Raw genomic sequence first — 21,570 nt, 5'->3', positions numbered from 1 at the left:
ACGCAACGAAAGCCGATAAATTATTTTTTCCAGTCACAAACTGATGATAGATTTATAAAGCCAAAAAGATTTCATTTATGCACATTTATGTGATCCAATCTGAAAGAATCTTATAATTCATGCTTCTAGTGACGGAGAAAGCCCGATATCGTAATTATTCATTAGGTTGACTAAAAATTTTGCCATTCTCAATTAATTGATTGCATTTCTTGACACGTATCGTTTACCGAAAAAATTTCTCACACGGACTTGATAAATTTCCTTTAACCTTTTCAAAATGGTGTCACATGCAATATTATTATAGAAGCATGCAGGATGTATAATAAATTCATCGTCTCGCTCGTAGTTACTGGATAATAGGTCGCGTTCATCTCTCAAAAATATTTGCGATATTTCGAACAGCTTGATTTAACGAGAAAAGTTTTCGCAGACGATCGTTTAATTATTACAAATATAGCGATCAAATATCGCGCAGATTTTTATTTCAAGAAACGACGTGGTGTATTATTAACGGGTCGTTAATTATAAATTCAGCGATATCAACGTTTTGCTTTCAGCGCGCAGAATTCACCTCTTTGCACGAAGTACATCTTGTTTATTTGTGTAGATATAAATATTTAAAAAATTTCTAACATTTGGCTCGTAAATTAAAAGCTTTTTAAAAAGATTATAGTTCCATTATTTCAAAATGTAATACCTAATTTATTATACATACTATATAGTTTCCTGTGTTCTTACAAATCAAGGATTAAATGTAAATCAGGATGAGGAACGCTCTTTATGACAGGAAGGAAATAAATAACTCGAAACACGGTAATTTTTTTTGCATTTCTTTTCATTTCACCAATATCTTTAGGATAATGGCATTAAAAAATGTTTATTAATATAATATGTATACTTTCCTTAAAATCATCATACTCGTATTCTCATAGCGTAATAATCATAATATATAATTATTGTAATATATATCTATATTTATTTATATATAATATATAATATATATTATGTTTATATGTCTTGCATATAGAGAATAGTCAATTAGATAGTAGGTTGTGTAGGTTTTTGTTGTGTTTATTTATTCATCATTTTTTATTTGTTTAATATTTAATGTATAGGTATTCCATTACTAAACATACAAAAGCGGTATAAAGCTCGATCCTCACACGCTGTCTATTTATAGTAATAATCATCGCGTTCTTACAAGTTTTTCCTTAAAAATTGCGTTACGAAATACGTTTTTTTGTCCGTTTTTCTTTATTTTTCCTTTTTACCTTTTTTTTCCACCGCATTTTAAATCTAGGCGTAGCCGCGTAATGCGCTAATGCTTACAGTGTACTTCCTGTTCGTCCTTTCGCTTAAAATACCTCCCCGGCGTTGCCCCGCGTCGCGCCCCAGGACCAGAAGGAAGGATAGGCCCCGGTGACGCGAGAGAGAGAGAGAGAGAGCGGCCGGGAAGGGAGGACGCTTAAGCCCGAAACTGCCAGGACCCATATTGACCGTGTCCTCCGCTCTGAGAGTAGTAGAGCATTGATTAATTAACGCAAACTCGTGTAGTGCGACGTAGACGACAGGTTGGTCGACCTCCGTCGCCCCGTGCGACGGACCTTGACCCGAGGTCGGACCCCGAGGAGAGAGAGGAGGTCGAACGACCGTCGATTGTTTCCTGACTAAAGTATTAAATGTCTACTACGTGTGTACGTGTGTAAATGTGTGTGTCAAATCGCCTCTCCGAGATCCCCCATATTTCGCCTCGCGCTTTTAGTACTTAGGCCCGCGCGCGAAGGACTCGAAACGCGCGTTTTGCGAGGCTTTCTGTGCAAACGAGATCGATCTCACGCTCGGAAAAACGATTCGGGGATTGTTGTGTTAAGCACTAGCTCTCGATCGAAACACAGCTTATCGATATTATTATATACTCTCTTTTTCTCAAACGCGATTCTCACCCTTCGTTTTACTTTCCGCTTTGTGTGTTTCTTTTTTTTTTTTTTCGTGCGTCTATCTTCCCCTCAAAGTCGCTGGCGGGTGCACCGCGTGCATCTCCCTTAACGATTCCGTGATCTTTCTCCCATCTCTGTTCGCACGCTCGACGGACGTGTTCTCGACTGACGACTGTTCTAGATCGGGCCGTGCCAACGTTGCTTGGCGTGGCGAACGCCAGCTCGACGAATCGCATCATCAGACAATCTCGTTTCTTATCATTCATATTTATTCGCTGTCATTCGCCTAGTAAGCATTTCCTTTTTCCTCGAAACACGCGCGAGCAATCGCTATCGGGAACATTTACAACGGCCAGCGCTCGATGTTCGCCCTCACGAAGGAATTCCTCGCGTTGTCTTCGCCTAATAGTTTAACTTGAGTTCATCAGTCGAAAGCACGTCCGCGCAACGTGATGAACTCGTCAACAATTCAACGCGTTGCAGCGTCATCGTCAATTGTCGCTCGCTACAAGATGGAGCGACGCAAGTTTACAAGCAAACATCTCTCGTTTTTTTTATTTTCACAACCAATATCTTAATACCAAATATATTCTTCTTAAGTCCTACCTATCCACATATCATAATTATATGTTCAACATGCAATATAAATGAGAGCTCGTAAAGGAACTTATACATTTGAACATTATACAATGCTTTCTCAATGAATCAATACATATATTATATACGAATTATGTTAAAACTCACAAACATGTACAACTTTCAGCACAAAGAAATAAACAGCATATACTTTATACCTTTTATTTGGATTAACATTACGTCATACTCGAGAATCTGGATGACAATACGATGTCGAAACTTAAACTATAACAATCTGAATAAACTCGTGATTATTACGGGAATCCCTTTCGTCATTCTGTGGAGCAAAGATGACAATTACTGTCAGTGACCCGCCAGCTAAAGGTACAGCGTAGTATCTAATAACCCGAGTTAGACTCTCGCCCTCAAGCCAACCAAACAAATATAATCGCATACAATTACAATACGAATTATTAAATATCAACTCTTATACTCTAACGATAGAATGATCATAATAAGAGTTTGGCAAGCGCTAAGGAAATAGTGCCGATCGTACAATGTAGTGTATCTTGTGTGTATCTCTCCTGTGTGCACATTATACGTTCCTCTGTGTGTACTCTTTCATTTTATTCACAGTTTCAGTGGCGTGTAGCAGCATTCCGACAGCGAGACGATCGAAAAAACGGTCACTCGATCTGTGTATCGGTCCGTAAATGTATTTTTGCGATTTCTCGCGTGGAAATATATTAAGCTTAGATCTGCCTAGAACAATTTCGAAAACCGAAGCTCGACAATAGACAAGTAACGTCCTTCGGTGTTAACGGCGGCAATCGATTAAATTCGATTGCGGCGATATATCGCGGAATCAGTAGACCTCGTAGATATCAATAGTCTCGAAAAAAGATGTATTTATTGATTATCCAGATACGTCGACGTTCTTGATTTTATTGCATGCGTCTTCGAGGAGAATTTGACGAGGGAGGAGCGAGGTGGAGAGCTCGCTGTTTTCCCAGGTTCATAAAATTTCATCGAAATGCGAAAAATCCACGGCCGAGGACGACGATCTACGTTTTTAAATACGCGCCCTTTCCCGTCCCCCATTTTTTTTTGCAAGTCACTTTCGAATAGATTTTTATCAAAAATATATTTATCTATATATCTGTGTATACGTTTGTCTCACGCCTGTGTTCCTCTTTCCATTTCTCACTTTTTAGTCCACGGCATCGATCGGCCACCCAACGCTCGAGTCTTACGTACGGATATTCGAACGATCAAGGAATTCTTGATGGTTCGGATATGGAGTCGTTGGGCCACCGGTGTTCGCCGTCGGAATCAATCGTATCCGATACTTTGTCCCCCGGCTCGTCGTCTACGATCGCACGAGATCTTTCCGCTTGACAATCGCCCTGAGCCCATCCTCCACTTCCTCCTCTCTCCTCCTCCGTTAATTTTCGCCTCGAATCGTTGACGCTGATACGACAATTAAACAGAGATCAGTCTCGAATCTGTTATTATTTCGAATACTCGGCGCGGACTTACGAAACGTGTGGTCCTTCAAAAAACAGCGTATAAAACGTTCTCGGTAAAAAACTCCCTGGAAAGATTATGTTTCTCGAGTCTTATCTTCGGCAGTTGCAAGTTACGTTTACGAGGCGATATGCACTTCTATCGACCGACGAACGAAAGCCACTTACGGTAAAAAATAACGTGCGGGATCGAACCTTCGGTTGTCATCTGTCGTCGAAAGTTAAGCCGCGAATTCGTCGATAATTTTTACATCGACTCGAGGAGAATTTGGTTTGGGATTCGATCGAGCACGAGTTTTCCTCTGTTTGATGTAATTTTTTGATAAATTCATAGATGTTTGACATTCGGATATCTTTCTTGATTGCCGCTTGCCGATCGAAGTGCAAAACCTCGATATTATTTTCATTTATTGCTCCTAAATAGATGTATGTGAATTGCATGTATGCGTGTTTACACGTATGGAGGTACATACACGGGAAGTTCCACTAGGTGTTGGCGAATCTGTGTAACGATGTAACGTGTAATGCGTGTGTCGGTTACGTGTACATATCCCATATAGATAATGCATCGTAAAGGGGGAAACAGCTAGAAAGAGATAATTCTTTAAATAGATTACCGGTATTCTCTCGTCTATATCCATAGGCGGGTGCATGCAATAAACACACCGAGAGCTCTAACTACGATACTGATTTTCCGAAGCTTACATGTCTAACTGCACGTGAATTAACTCACGCGGCTCCCGTAATATGCGTTTTCGTTCACTTCGTGGTTAAATTACCATGTCACTTAAGACCAGCTCGACAAAGATTCCGTAATACTGCGAGCGATTCCCGCTCGCGAGCGTTACCCTACCGCAAGGGACGACTGTCAACAACGAGATTAGCATCGAGAAAGCGATCGAGTTAACTCTGAAATCGCCGGCATTGAGGTAAAACTTGACGTGCGTATTGATATACGTATCGATATGATAGCAAAACGGAAATTATCTCTTTTGTCCATATACATGTTATATTTATAAAAATCTATATACGCCGTGTGGATGTATGTGGGAGAAGGGAGAGCGGGGTAGGGGACGGGGGGCGGGGGGGGGAGACACGCGTGAATCGCGAGATTCGACATGCATCGTTGCACGCTTTCAAAGTTATCGCGAAGCCTCGATGAAAATGTTCCTGAGAATTTCAAGGGGGGGATCAGTGGGGCCGCGCCTTAAGTGCTAATGGCAGTCCGGATCGTTAACACATAGCTACATGCGCGTATATTGTATATCATACTTCGCTAATAATGTAACGTTCAGTGAACCTAGCGCTAGGTAAGTTTATGCGGTACATTTATCATATAAACCATTTCATTTAATTTTCATATTCGTTTATCGCAATAATTCCTACACCAGGGAAAACATCGTTAAACATTATCTCTCTCGCCTAATATTACTCTTTTTTCTTTTCTCGTCACTCTCTTTCTTTCACTCTCTCGCGCTCAGTAATAATTAATAATCTTCTTTTTCATTTCTAATTTATTATTTCTTTCTCTCTTTCTTTCTTTCTCGCTCTCTTTCTTTCTCGCTCTATGTCTTTCCTCGTTACGCGTTCGTCGTCTAATATTTTATTCAGCGCTCGATATAGATTATTCACATTAGAAAAATTTGTACTCTTATAGGGGAGGTATCGAGGGATACAGCTGCCTCGCTGTTGTTCTATATTTTCCATGATTTGAGGGAACATCTTACCCAGTCTCGCATGTGTCACTTCCTAAATCGAGTAACATCCTCTCGCGATCTAGCCGAGTCGTGCAATATCGCGCGTCGGTTAGAACGTGCGCCGCGTTCGCGCACTTTTTTTCCGTCCTTGTAAAATGTCCCAATTCGTGTCAGGTGTCAGCCAGGTAACCGAACGAGGCACGCGAGGTGTCCAATCGCAAGAACAAGATTGATAAAATATTTACGTGGTAAATAAATCGTCAGATTCCGTAACTTGCGTTATAATTTCGATCACCCTGATGTTTTAAAAATAAAATACAGTGTGGTCGTGTCCAAAAATTACCATTCATATCTCTAAATCGCTACTTATGAAATAAGGTAAAAAGACGAAGGTCATGTACTTGTGCGCAGTGATTTTTATGTGATAGAATATGTCGACTCTTTTACCGATTTTATACATTTATATGTCGCGATTGGACAGCCGCGGGCCGCGTTATCATTTTTTTTTGTATCCTTGTTGAAACCGGTACGGTCGAACGAAATATGGAGAACTCAGTGGCGAGAAATCGGGTGAGGAGCTCGGTAGGGTACGATCGGGAAAACGGAGTAAGATGGGTTAATTTTTCAGGCGATGGTTAAAAGATCCTTGCAAACCGCAATCACTCTTCTTTCATTCACGACCGCTAAACTGAGTCACGATTGCGTTCACGTAGCCTTGCTCGCGAGTTCCGTCTGCCAATCTGTATTCACCGTTTTAGCGCGATAGAAGAATGCGCGTGCGGAAAAACGCCAGACTCTTTACGAAGTCGCGACGCGAGCCCATCGTGACTCCGACTAAGCTACACGAGAATGGGAAATAGTTTCGTTAAAAATGCATAAGTATACGCGTGTGTATATATATATATGTTTACCACGTGCAAACGTACCTACAATATTAGGACTTGATACGAACTACGACGCCTAAGGAGGAGTCCCATTTTCTCTCCGCGAAAAGGACTGGTTAACCGTGAGCGATTCTAAGCCAAATTTTCGATCAAACCGTACACCGCTAGTGGTAATATGTAATATGCGTTTACCGCGTTATCGCTTATCACGCTATTATATGTACGTGTACACGTATATATCCATTATGTGTGCGTATATATGTATATATAATATTACCAAACCGTCGTTACGACCGCCTTTTGTAGGTTCCTTCGAAAAAAGCTCCGACCTCGCGCGACCTCAACTTCAACGTTTCCCTCCCCCTCGTTGCCCTCCTATTTCCGACAAAAATCCCGCGCAACATCCATCGCGAGTTCCGACGCTCGCGACTTCTTGCGCGCGTGGCGATTTCGCGCTCGTCGATGCCACCGATTGTTCGTTTTATTTGGATTGTTGTCCGTTTTTGTCCCTCTCGATCGAAGATCGTAGGAAGGCGAACGAGAGTCGTAGGGCAGGGCAGTAAGACATGGAAAGGCTATCGCAATTCACTGTTTCCTCCGTTCCTTTCATCCTTTTTATCGTTCATAGCCATCTCTCGCTTCTCTTTTTCCTATCCGTTCTTATTCTCTCTCTCTTTCTCTTCTCCTCTCTCACCGCCCTCGGAAAAAAAAAGAAATAGATCTAAACGTCCGCGATGGGAGATAAAACAGGAAATCGGAAAGAAGTCTGGTGCGCGATGTTTCAGAAGGCAGGGACGCTTTACGTCGCTCGAAGTCTCGATTGTAAGCGGAATCGAAAGAATTCACTCGTTAACCGGGACTCCAATGACGACGAAGTCGGCAGCGATACGGTAAAGAAACGTTAGACTGTCCTTAAGTGTGTACTAGCTGTATATCCGTCAAACGCGTAGCCAATTACGGTTCGTCACAGTAACGACTTCGAGAAGACACGAATGAATCTGATTTCCGTAAACGACGTCTCTCGCAAAATACGACGATTACAAAGCTGATGAATAAATGATGAAATGATAAATAAAAACAGCGCGGTTTATTTTATTTTATATTGCGCCCATTTCACGATTATCAAATTGTATGCATTGCAAATAAGTCAGTCGGTGGTTTTATCATCAATCTTCTTCAAGGTACACAAAAAACCTCATTATTCAGCTTCGTGACATATATATATATCTTTAATTTGTAGAATTATGAGCTTCTTTTGGCTCATCTGAAAGAAATCGTGAAAATTAAAACAATGTACTCTTTGATCGACATGAGAAAAAAGAACTAAGATATAATGTAGTTAGCATACGTATAAAACAAACGTCTCGATGTTGCAAGCGCAGTCGTTAGAAGACCTCGCCGTGCCTTAAAAACTCTACGAGTTTAATCTCACTACAAACGATATCGGATGTTGATCTCCGATGGAGAGCGGCAATTTCTTTTTTTACGCGTTCACTTTCTTTTCCCTCTCTATCTCTCTTTTTCCCGCGCTTCCTCCCGTAGAAAAAACACCAGGCCTTTCGTCACCTTTCACCCCTTTCCACAAACTTCCCGTTCGGTTGTCCCGTTTGGTCCGCACTACCAGCATGATTATTCGCTTTTGCATCGCAAAATGCTTGTGTCTACTATGATTTCTTTTTTTTTATTTTTGGATCGCTTCCATGCCTGCCGTCCGATCGGTTTCTCTCCTCTCGATTCGCTTAAACGACTAAGTAATACGACTAATTGTAAGTGTTTAAAACTACGCGCGGCCTCCGAACGAGGCTTCGCCGCATCCTCGTCCCGACACGAGGGCGGATCAAAGTGCGATTATAGAGGAGCGTACCCTATATACTTATACGGGATTACTTATCAAAGGTTACATCGACGACACACCCCGCAAACGGTTTAACGTTTCGAGTGCTTCGCGTTCGCGACGGCGCGGAAGCTTCGCGATCGATCGTGCCCGAGCGGATCATCGGGCAGGGACTAGCTTTTCTCAGAAGATCGTTTCGATGCGGCACGATCGTCGATCTCGTAGCGATCTACTACTCTCGCTCGGTTCACGTTCCCTGTTCTTTTTTTTCCCCCTCGTTACGGAAGGTTTGCCGATCTCTAACGTATCGGAAGGGCTAAGCAGAGGCGAATCTTCGATTACTTCCGAACCCTTTTCGATATCTATATTCGATACTAACGTAGCGTTGCATTGGCGTTTCCGAAATTGCCGACGAATTGCTTGCCTTAAACTAAACTTAACGACGTTTCTTAATTTTGATAAATACTACCGTGTTAATTTTCCGCACGAACCCTTCTCTCCGTCTTCGCGTGATCGACTTGGCGATCGCTTAAAAAAATAGGGTACAAAAATTATTCATCTAAATTTGCGAGATCTTACCGAATCTAAAGTCGCTTCTCCGCGCGTATTTTCAGTATTACTCTTTTTTTTTATAACACAGCCGAATAAAAATGCCCGAAATACGTCTAAGAAACTTATATCGAGAATCTTATTTTTTAACGCCTGATCCGCGTTCGCCCGAAGAACACCTCGTTTTTTTTTTAATTTTTATTTTATAAAAAAGAAGTCTACCCTTATAAGATCCACCGTGAACTTAGCCCCCATTAAAAGCGCGACGACTACGAGAGCGTATGTCGATCAATTTGCGCGATTGCTCTCTTTCTCGGCCAAATTTCGTTTCGCGATTTTTTTCTACTTTTTCTTTCTTTTCTCTTTATTCTCGCGTGTCCGTTAGCTAAACTAATAAAGAATATTACGAAGTTTGCCACAATCGAGTCGGCATTACTGTCGCGATTGGTGTTGATTTACAGTGACATCTTCCCTTTTTTAAAAACGACAAGAAACGTACGTCGTACAGTCTTACGCGGGTACCTTGTGTACGTATACATCGAAGAACGTACATTCGTCGTCGTCGTCGTTGTTGTTGTCGTTTTACGCCTTTATTAGCCCTCGGGATCAGCATATAAATCAATTGCGCAGCCCGCGGAGCATACAGGGCGAAACGCGAGCTACTTAAATGGTACCATTCGCGCGGGTCGTACGCGAAGTAACGTCGGTTACGCTACAAAAATCCAGCACGTTATTCCCGATGGTGCAATGGCGATCCATCCACCCCGCATGCGGACGTTCGATTTAACGCCGAGAGCGAAACTTTCCACCGAGTCGAATAACGGCCCGTTCGGAGAACTTGGAAAATTGTCATTGGGCTTAATCGAAGATCCGTCACGCGCACCTGTAAACTATTAGCGTGCCAGGGAGAGTCGCTTCGCGATTAAGACGACGGGCGCGAATGGTTCTCCAGCAATGATTATGCCTACGAATACAAATCCGACACGACGCCATTTACACAGACGACGTTTTACATAAATCTACTGACTCGGGGTTATAGGGGTGGGTTTAAAGGGGTATATATATATATATATATATACGTATATTATATATATGTATGTATGTATACGCTACGAGTGCGATTAAATGCACGAATAGGAAGGGAGTAGCACATCCACACGCCATTCAGACACATCGGTTAACCCCTATAAGGAAATTGGCTGCAAACGGGTACTTTTGGTATAACGGGGGAGGGGAAGGGGGAGCCTACGAACTAACGATTAATGCGCGTTCCGTTAAATCCTTAATTACGCGTGTTGCGCGTGTCCTCGCAGCTAGCTCGCGCGCGAAAGGCCCACGCGTGTACCGCCCACGCGCAATCTTTCGCCGCAAGCTGCGTGAAAAATTCGACATTAGATAAAAGAAGAAGAAGACAAAGGAAAAAGGAAAGAAAACCGATCCTATCGTCTTAGAAGTGCGCGACTATTCGTCATTGATTACGAAGTTGCGATTTCGCAGTGCGCTCGTGCGTGATTACTATCGTCGATTTGCTTCCTGAAATCTGCGAAGTTTCGATTGACCCACGGCTCGAAAAAGAAAGACGATGGAAGGGGAAGCGGATGTGGGAGCTACAATCGGGAAGTGGTCTGGTTTTCGAGAATGCGCTAATATGCTGAGCCGTGAACCAATTGTCTTTACACCTTCCGTCAAATGTCGCAATCCTGCGTACCGATCCGCTCTTTATTCACGTCTTCGTCCTTCACGAACATTCCCCCGCCTCCGCGTGTCCTCCGCGTTTGCCCCATCAGCGGTTTCGTATATATGTCAACGGGATTCGTTTTAGGCCACGCGCCGACATCGCGCCATTACCAGAGCGATGAGTTCGAAGTTGGAGCATGAGGAGTTCATGACAAATTGAGCATTAAGTTTGAACCAACCAAAATATCAGTATCGACTCTACTGATGGGATGTGTTCTTGTGTTTTTCCCTTTTGCTGCATTTTTAAATAACTCGTTGGCACATTGTTATGCATTTCAATATGAACAAATTTAACGTTTTTTTAAAGCGAAGGTAGATCTTTTAAAATTGTCGCAAATATATCACGCAGTCTTAAAAATGCGAAGCACGATTAAATGATTTGATTGTTCATTCTTATAGTCCGTGAGAACTATAATGCACAGAATTTCCAATATGGCAAGATTATATCCAAGAATGTGAATATAAAAAATGTTGCGTAATGTATGATAGGATACTGAACTCATCGCTACAGTATAAGAGTGTAAAATAACGTAATAACATTGCAAACGCTATTAATAAAGAGAATCCGGCTTCACGCGATGATATCTTTAACGCGTATAGTTCAGAGAGACACGCAAAGGCGAGACGGCAGCGTTATATGTTAATAACAACATTATGCTCCTATGTACATTTGTACCTTGGCCAACGTATCCAATCGACTCGATTACGGCCGAGCCCCCTGCATTCGTTCAAAAAATTCCACAATTTCGGCCACTTCTTGATAGAGACCCACTTGAGCTAGGCGTTCCGCCTCTCACTTAAAAACGCGTTACTTTTCCATCATTCACGTCTTAACAGCAGCATTTCCTCGCCGCATCATCTCGCGAATCCTCGGAGCGGGATCGAGAGAGCTCGGCTCCTTCAATCGTAGAACGTGAAAGACAGCCGGTGTGTGTACTATTTATGACGTCGGCGAACGGTGCCCTCCTTGTCTCACGAACGGTCCCCCTCTTTCCCTCCGAGGGTGTCCGGACTCGCCGGAGCACCCTTTGATCTCCCTCATCCCGAGAACCTCTAAGCAAAACGGTTCTCGCAAAAACGTTGGCAATGGAGAAGACCAGCGCGATCGATGGACACGAGGGGGTGCACGCGAGTCGCCGACGTGAGAAAAACAAAACCGCTCTCCAGTAGCGCACTCGATAAAATTTCTTCGTCGTTCTAACGTTTCAGTATAACAATCATTAGGCAACGTACATTAATTACATCACTTACAGGATTAGCGACGGAATTGGGAATGGATGCGGAGGGGCTGGGGGGAGGGGAAGGTAGAGGAAGATGGACAGGATGGGGGATTCGATAAATCCATTGAATGTCGACGTTCGCCATCGGCGGACGGGGAAGGGGACACTCCGGGATTTCGTATTTCTGTGAAACTTAATCGAGAGACGCGGGGTGCGAATTCCGTGGAATTCCGCGCGATCATTTCCCCCTTCGATACCGATGTTCGCTTCCGACGCGAACCCCTCCTCGTTCGTGTTCCACGTACGCGAGAGAGCAGCGTTATTCTTTCTGTCTCTCTCATACTCGTCTCTCGCGTAAATCCGGCGTCTAGAGCGCGATGAGCGCAACCACGTATCGTTTCTATCCATTCTTCTCACTTTGTACGTCTTTCGATAAGAATGTAACGTTCGTCGACGGGCAGCCTAGACGTGCCGCGATTCGATTCCCTATAAATCCGCATCCCTACATATATAACTCCCTTTCCATCGTATATATTTCTCTCCCTCTATACTGCAGCTTTTTCTTCCTGCGTCTGAAAGTATATTTAGTCTGTAAAACAGGAGAGAATCCGTGCTGCCGCGCGGCACGGCCGACTTCGCGTGTCCGAATCATGCATGGAATTCAGGTGAAACCTTGAACGCCTCACGCGAAGGGGGGCCATCCGAAAAGTCGACGCGTGCCCCGTGCGACTAAGCCGACACCGGGTTCGAGAATATGGTATACACGAGTTAACGTTCATTAATGAATTAACATCACAATCAAACTATTACAGGTCGAAAGGCGCGTTAACCACCACGAAGACCACCCTCGCCCGCCGGCGAGTCTTTTTGGCTTCATCGACCCGTGACGGTTAACGTGCGCGGAACGTGGAATTTAACTCTTTGAAGATTATGTTCCCCGTTCTGAAACCGCGTCCTCGAAATCCTCTGATTGAGCGGTATGGTAACTGTTAACACTCAGGTAAGTTCGGAGAAACGGTTTCAGCGCGGAGCCATTAAACGCGAAGGGGGTTTAAATATAACTGCCTTTCAAATAATACGTATATCCAATAATATAAACGAAACGGAAAAACTGCGATATTGTTCTCAACGCAATAAATGTTTGCGCGATCTTCCTCTAATATAGTACGTAGGTAATAGTTACGTGATTAACTATATGTGTACTTAATGTATGCGCACTGATATAACATACGCACGTATATATCTATGTATCTAATGTATTTACGTGTTCGCTTATCAATCCTTACCACATTAGAAGCACAAAACAAAACATCAAACATCATCTGCATCTACGCTCTGTTCGCGAAGTGAAAGAAGACGCGAAGAAAATAAGCCAATGAACTGAGGAACGAGCCATTAAATTGAAGAAAAGCGCGAAAACTCTAAAGAAAATATCGCTGCCGAGGCGATTCAAATGCCTTAAAAGAAACTAAGAAGTCTGCTCTTGGAGGCATTTCGGACACCCCTTAACGAATTCGAATCCGGACGATTTGTCAATTAAATATTAGCGCCAAACGGAAACGTCAAATAAAACACGAATGCTATATATAATAATATAGTAATTATATAAATGTTCATTTATTTAAGAGAAATGTGAGTCGAGTTGTAAAAAGATGATTTCCAATCAATGTAAAAGTAATTATCGTCTGATTATAATATTAATGGTTAATTATTTGTCAGAAAAATTAATTTTATCGTCTAGAATCAAATCTACATGCCGAAATTGATCGGCCAGAGAGAAGATCGCTCGAGCGATACTACCACGAGTGTTGGGCCTCCTTCCCATCGATCACAAAAAGTTATCACCATTTCGCGTACCCTCGCGTACGCTTGCGTAAATAATGCTGCAGGAAATCGTAATAAAGAAAAAAAAAGGAAAGCCGAATCAATAATTAAAAGTTTCATAAACGAGTTCTTACCGTGATGCATTTAAGAATCGAGGATTATGGACAAAAAAGGAAGAAATACATTTGCTCTGCTACACGATTGTGAGTCAGCATGACTGCTTGTCAATCTCCCGATTCGCTGCAATGACTGCGACTAATAAAGACATCATTGGAAATGTGTATTCGTGTATGTGTGTGTGTGTTAACGCGTGCGCGTATCGCATGACTGTGACGAGAGATCACGAGGCGATTTTTACAAACGGACGCACGTTGATCTGGGGTGGTACGGCGCGCAAAAAATTCGATTACGATTGATCAAGGTGCCGGTCATTCGATACTTCACGTAGATTTTGTGTTTCCAGTTCTGTAACATATATTTCCTCAATGAAAAACAACTCGCTAACTACTCCGTTTAGCCTACTATCTTCTTTTATCAATGTCGTGAAGAATCTCGGCTCTTGTGCTCACCGAATAAATATTTGCGACTAATAAATGAAATATCGACACTCACGATTAGAGTAAACTTGTCCCACACGAATGGTTCCAGCCATTTATAGCGTCTGCGATTCTCGATATTTATCCTCCGTTATCGATAACAGCAGATATTATGATGCGATCTTTACGTGTCGTCAGATGAAGTTCCTTATAATCCGCTGTTTATGTCCGCGATTTATATCTGAGAAAGTGAAGAGAATCTTCCTCTCGTGTCTCATCGTCGATACCGTAGAACGCGCACTCGTGGTTTTCGTGTGATTTATTTAACGCGTGCGGTTGCGTACGTGTAATTAGAATGTGCGTGTGTTATTTCTTTCTTTCGGTATATTTCTAAGGAGCCCGTATACGTTGTTTCGCGCACATTTGCGACGTACACGTTGAGAACGTACGTATATATAGATTTATATATACATATATTTCGATATATATATGTACCTATAGTTGTCTAGCACAGCTGTAAAGACCCTTACTCGCTAAAGAGACAAAAATTGATGATTCTTAAACGTACGTATTATTCATTCTTTCATATAATATATATATATATATATATCTATCTATATATATATTTTCATATATATATATTTCTTCATCTATTCATTTATTTTATATATATCGATTTATTTAAACGAACTTTGACCGACGAGAAAATCGTTCCCTCACGTCCTGTAGCCACGTCAAGGCCGCGTGAAAGGGTTCCGATGAACAACCGATATAATTACTATGATTAGTACGTAATAAAATTTTCCCTCTCCCCCTCGTCTCTCTCTTAATCATCTCGGACATCCACAATATGACACAATAACTTATCACTAGGACGATTCGTCCGGTCGTCTACCCGATTTTGCTCAAAGACGTCGCTCGATTTCACCGGCGCGATCTCCCTCGGATCCGAGTTTCCTCATTTCGCCCACTTCCGATATGGAGTTTCCGGGGGAGGGAGGGCGCACGTCGCGATATTCCCCAAGATCGACTTTCTATCTCAAGGCCAACGTCGATCTTGGCAGAGTTCCCAATTACGCTCGATTCAAAGTCGACCGTCGCCGGAATGGAGTCCGCGGGGGGAGGACTGCGCACGTCTTCGCACCCCCTCGAGGCAAAGAGCTCGAGGACAAAATCTCACCTTCACCCTTTCTCTCCCCTACCGCCCCCTTCTCTCCTATATCACCCTCCTTTCTTTGGAAGCCGGGTGTACGACCGGCGAAAACGAAAGAGCGTCTTAACTACGAGAAAACGTCGTTCTATATAAACTTACTATTTATCGATGATTCAAACCTTCTTTTCTTTTCAAGTAAATGACTCTACACTAAACTCTATTCATAATTCAACCATTCGTAACCTCTCTACTCCATCACGGAGACTCAACCCTCTTTTCCTCCCTCCCTCCCTCCCTCCCATCAACCCTATCCCCCCTAGTCCCATACAAACGTACCACGCGAACGCTTTTCGGATTATATAAAATTCACAAACGCGGGATATAGATATCGATTATTCGGTAAACCTTCGGGTAGCGAGGAAGGCCAGTGTCTGGTCGACGTGACCGAGTATGTTAAAAGCTCGGTAAAGTCGTCGACAGGATCATCCCGCCACCCCCGCTGGTACCCCAGTCGTCCATATAAAAAACACTGATATACAAAACGTTCACTAGATCGACATTAAACGTTGGCGAACGGCGCGACGAGAAATTGCTAATGGATAGATACATGCGTGAAAAAACGCACGCAATGCTGCAACTTTGTTGGCTCGTGTAAAGCGCGAATACTTATGTATTCCCTATCGTTAGCCCGAATGTCTGTGAATTTTTTGAATAACAGAAATTCCTCGCAAGAAGGAACGCTGCGCGTACAAGTTTCCGGAAGGTTCAATATTCGAAATCACTGGTATGCTTATGTGAGGTTCCAGACTAACAGTTGTTTGCGCTAAAAACGCGTTATGGGACACCATAACGCGTCCATTTGCTGGATATGACTAGCTTCCTGAGATACAGGACATTCGTAATTTGTGAAGTCAAACTCGCCCTTCTCCCCCTAAAAAGAAGAAAGTAATGCGGAATTTCAACAAAATCGAATCTTCCCTTTCTCTAAATTTATTTGTCGCTCGTATTGCTATTTCGATTTTACTGAATTGACACATACGTCTTTCGTTCTTCCACCGTACTTTCAGCATCGGCTAACACAATGATGTTACCGGCCAGTCTGATCAAGAAGATATCACAGTGCTTGTGCTCTGCACGTGGAGCATATCGTACGAGGAACCCCGTGAAGCGTCAAACTTTTCGGAAAATCTTCCGCGTGGTGTCTTTCAAAGATTGTCGCTTTTATCGTAAGATATGACACCGAGAATCACCGGGGGATATATTTGTTCGACTCTGAAACCTTCCGGCAACTTCGCGCAACTTCCACGATAGCTCTTGGGAAACAGTGTTCTCCAACTTCATTGTATATGACGCATCTTTATACCGGACTCTCGTGAATCGGACTAACGTTGGGCGATTTTACAGCGCGATAAGCCGTTAGCAGCGAGATCTCGCTGACAGTTTCCCGTCGCGCGATTCCAACCCACGCCGTTGGATGAAAATAGCAAAAGTACAAAATCGCTATAGTTAATTACCCGAATAAAAAAGATTACCCTAATGTAACATTAGCCTTATCAACTACGGAGCTAAGTGCGCCGTCGTGCGTTGACGCACGATCGATGATAAAGACACTTGCTGTCCTCTTAGAAAAAAAGCAGCAGCTTGCTACGGCACCATCAATAGCGAAAAAGGTATCCTTTTTCCCCCTCCCCTCTCGCGACGACTCTTCTTGTCTCTGCCGTAAGTTCATCGCTTCTCTACGTTCCGAAGATCCAGTCCGACGACTCGAAATTCGAGTCCGACTGGGACTTTTGTCCACATGTATTCGCGTACGAAATTATAATAGAAGAAAGAGCTAAGATACTCCGAATCTCAATATTCTCGGCTTCGCCTCTAATCTACGCTTACTGACACATTAACATGATCAGCCATTGCCAAAAATTGTCTAAATTCTGTAGAAAGGCTCCTACAATCACTATTTTTCTCTATTTTCAATGAAACATTTGAGATACTGTGTTCATTGTCCCTAAATTATTAACAAAGACTTACATATATAAAATTGTTATTCCGTATTATTACGTATCATTTATCTCCATTTTCATTATTTTTTCATTAAAACAAGTACGTTAAAATAAATAGATAAATGTACGGTATATTTCGTGTAATTTAATACTCTCAAAATTCCCAGATTTGAAGATTCTCAAATTTTTTACCACCACCACCATTCAATGAACACGAGGAAAAGTGAAAAACAAAAAATGCGTTTAGAAATATTTAGTAAACGCGAGGAGCCTCTCTTGTAATTCTTTTTATTATAAATCTACATAATGAAATAATTCTCGTGATCGCGTCAATCCGTGTAAAGTCGCGATAAATAATCGTAACTTTCTGAAACTCGATCTTCTTGACTCCTCCCTCTTTTTACTCGCGACAGGAACTCAGAGGAGCGAGTAATAGCGCATAATACCGCTGATTCTTATTAAAAATTGAAAGCAGTAGGGAGTACAGGCGACGCGTGCATCGCACACGCATCATAAGTCATTAAGAAAAATTTCTCGTACACGCTTCCGATCGTACGAGGAACTTGAAACGATTTGGAACTGGTTTAGTCGCGTTAATTTTGAAAAGAATGTTTCACTTACCTTGAAAAATGCGTAGACGCATTGCAGTTTTTTTTTTCTCTAAAGACCAATTTTGTGTGTCTTACGTCTCGATAAAACTTCGCGCAGAAAAACAAAGAAAAGGTTCAAAATAGCGATATTTTCTAGATCCAGACTTCGCCTCATTTTGAAGGCGACAATTGAGCCCATTTCGATGCCTCCAACGTCGCTCGAAATTTTTATCGCACGTGCTGTGAAAACGAAATTCAAGTTCCTTTCGCCATCGATCGAGCAGCCGTACTGCGCTTTTTAATCTGCATTGTCGAAGGTGGCGAGTTCGATAACGGTCAGACAAAGAACGACGAAGATACGAATTGCAAAACGAATCTTGGAAAAAAAAAACGGACGAAAGACAGTCAAATACTAAAACGCTGCTTTTGCTTGGCAATTGCTCATTTGGCACTCTGAGAAAACGTACGGTCGAGACGAAACGATCGGAGAAGGACTCAGACGCGATCGTCCTTGCCTCCGGCATTAAACGCGCGAGAAATTAATTAACGCGGGAGTTTAGTTCTTCGCGCACAGGAAACGCGCGAGTTGTCCGACTCGCCAACGTTGGCTGTCCAAGAAAGAGATTTTCTCCAACTGGATACATCCTCAATTCGCCATTGGCTGAGCGTTTTCCTGTGCATTATTTTTTCATATTTTTTTTATTTTTTTGTTTTTCAACCCCCTATCTCCTTATCTCACTCTCCTTCGATCTTTCAATGAATCGTGAACGAAACTGCGTGACTACTTCACATTAATAATTTTTAAAATTTCATTTTATTTCTTATTTGTCATCATTTGTTTCTTATATGATACGCAGAAGAGAAATTCGTGTCTACTAAAGATATGAACATCGTTCTTCTTTTTGTCTCTTTCATCACGATAGTATCTTTTTTCGCAGAGCATACAAATAACTAAAACTATAAAAATAACTACAAATATTACATACGAAAAGATATGGAAAGTTCAAATTTAAAAAAAAATATTTAAAAAACTATAGTTGCCGCGTTATTTTTGTGTATCTCGAATTGATAACACTGTGCAGCGAAATAAAATTTAAACATAGATTTTTCACGTGGTATACTGTTTTAAAAAAAAAACATACATCGCTCATATAAAAAAATGCATACTGCCGTCAATCCTACGTGCAAACAAAACGATATTTTTTGTTTTTTATCGGACACATGACCAATGGAGAAACAAAAACGAACGAAAACAAAATCGCTACGTGAAGACATAAAGAAGTAGCCGCGCAGCTTCACGATCTTCATCGCGTTACGCCTCACACACACGCGGGGGGGCATTATATTATCTCCTAAATATACCTCCCGACGTACGAATTAAGTATACTTTTTTTTTTAATCGAAGTAACGTAAAAAAGGTACACGATCGACTATACTACCTTGAGAACGGTGGGCGGTCTGTTTGTGGGACGGCCGCTATTGGTGGACAGCAACGACCAGCATCGCCAGAAAAAAAGGAGGTTCTCTTCCTCTCCAAACACACTTGATTCTCTCCCACTTAATATGTTATATACACTGGCTACCTCGGACGATCATGACTTTCCGCGAGAATCGTCCTGCACTCGAGCGAGCGACGACGGGATCGGAGGAACGAGGGAGCCGTGCACTCTTTCATCTAGACGAAAAAACGCGTGTGTACACAGCGCGAGCGGTAGTCCCAAAAACGATTGGTATTTTCTTCCGATGAGTTTACCTTTTACCTTTTACGACCGGCGTGAATTTCGCCCGTCTCTCACGGCAGCAACGCTCCTGTCCCGGAATCGCGGAAAGTCGTGACGCGCGCCCGACCGAATCAACGTTGAAAACCCATCGAATGAGTCGTAGATCCTTAAACAAAATCAACATGGCCGCCATAAACGTATAAACTAATAAAATGTAAAAAAAACAACGTGTTCTCGATTATCTAAGTAACAAACGATAGTTATTTCTTCTTTCTTCCCCTCCCAATCTTTCCTAGAAAGTAGCCTTTTTTCTTCTTTTCTTTATACACGTTTACAATAAAGGGAGTCGACCTTTCTCTCTGTGTCTAATATCTTTTATCTCCGCCTAAATTTATTTCATGTATTTATTATTATTATTATTTTTTTAAAGCAATTCCACTATATATTATGAAACGGGAGACGGCGAAGCTATCACTTGTCATCCGAAAGTTTTCGAAACCGTCTGAGATAGATGATTCAGTTGGTCGTAAAAAATTTTATGCATAAATGATGACACGCAAATTTTTGCAAAAAATTTTGCTAGTTAAAAATCACCTATGTCAGAGAAACACGTCCGTAATGACAATCGTCAAAACAATGTATACTATATAAAAAATTAATTGTCGTTTGTTCCAACAAAACGTACAATAAATGCCTTAAGACACTTGAAGAGCAACATTACGGGAGAAATAAAATTACACTAATTTTGCAAGTCTCGCTTCGCGCGCATCGTCAAACGAAAAACGTTAATAATTCGACGTCTCCCGCTTAGGATCAACCTAGACAAACAAATCTACAATCGACGTTAAAAAAAGAAACATCTTAAATTTGATTAGTACTACGGGAATGCGCCAAGGGGCTCGCGCGTCGTACCGTTATCGCATAGAATAGCCATTTGACGGTTGAAAAAAAGATTCCTAAGAAATTACGAAGTAATAAGACCAGCTATCGACCGAAATAAAAGAGACGAGGAATTAATACATCGGTGGATCCGGCCGACAACACGCGCCAGGAAAGATCGGCGGCCCCTGTGCGCGTTCGCCATCGTCAAAATCTCCTACAGGTCGCGAGAGGAGGATTCTAGAGTACGGTCGTCCGGAACAGGGAGATCGACTTGTAAAAGAGAGGATACAAGTCGGCCGCAGTCGTGCGCATACGGCGGCGGTTCGCTAAGTTCTCTAATGGTTACGGCCACTGGCTGTAGAGCTGAAACTGCTCGCGGGTGAAGCAGGCCGAGAGCGGCTTCACGAAGTGGGCGTCGACCGCCCTGCAGTGCGGGCAGCCGAAGACGCGGCTGTAGTCCGAGTAGAAGTTCAGTCGCTGATGAGGGTAGATCAGGGGTTTCTGGCAGCTGTTGCACTGGAACGAAAACGGAACGACGGTGCGTTCATTTCGTGCGGTGTTTCCCTTCCCTGCGGGCGGGCGTAATGGAATCGGCGCGATAGAACGAGCATGCAAGCTTCGATCGTCTAATTACTCTAATTCGACATGTATTGCAATTTCGTATTGCAAACTGCACAAGTTCCGTTTTTGAGATCGTCAATTTGTAAAAAAAAATTGAAACAAAGATGAGATGAATATTAGCATAATATTGTCGTAACCCGCATCAATATCAAACTGAGAGAAATAAATGAAACAAATGACAAAAGATGATTCGAGGCTTTTATCTCGATAATTGTACGATTGCATGAGATATAGCGTTAGTTTTTTTTTTAAATTTTTACATTCGAGAACATATCACCCGGGG

The 21,570-nt window shown here is 42.3% G+C and overlaps 1 protein-coding gene across 1 annotated transcript in view; it reads right to left on the bottom strand.

Moving 5' to 3' along the window:
• Window positions 1-2,721: 2,721 nt before the first annotated feature.
• The window catches only part of LOC139773176 (headcase protein-like), a 147,651-nt gene continuing 128,802 nt past the window's right edge, over window positions 2,722-21,570 (bottom strand). Inside the window, exon 5 of the mRNA XM_071707456.1 lies at window positions 2,722-21,182. Coding sequence (XP_071563557.1) covers window positions 21,009-21,182 — 174 coding nt within the window. The 3' untranslated portion in view covers window positions 2,722-21,008. The remainder of the gene's footprint in view (window positions 21,183-21,570) is intronic.

This window comes from Temnothorax nylanderi, unplaced genomic scaffold (genome assembly GCF_030848795.1).
Source record: "Temnothorax nylanderi isolate EJ_2023f unplaced genomic scaffold, tnyl_v1.0 TNYL_tig0058_pilon, whole genome shotgun sequence".
Classification (NCBI taxonomy): Eukaryota; Metazoa; Arthropoda; class Insecta; order Hymenoptera; family Formicidae; genus Temnothorax; species Temnothorax nylanderi.
This window is presented reverse-complemented; position numbering and strand designations above follow the sequence as displayed.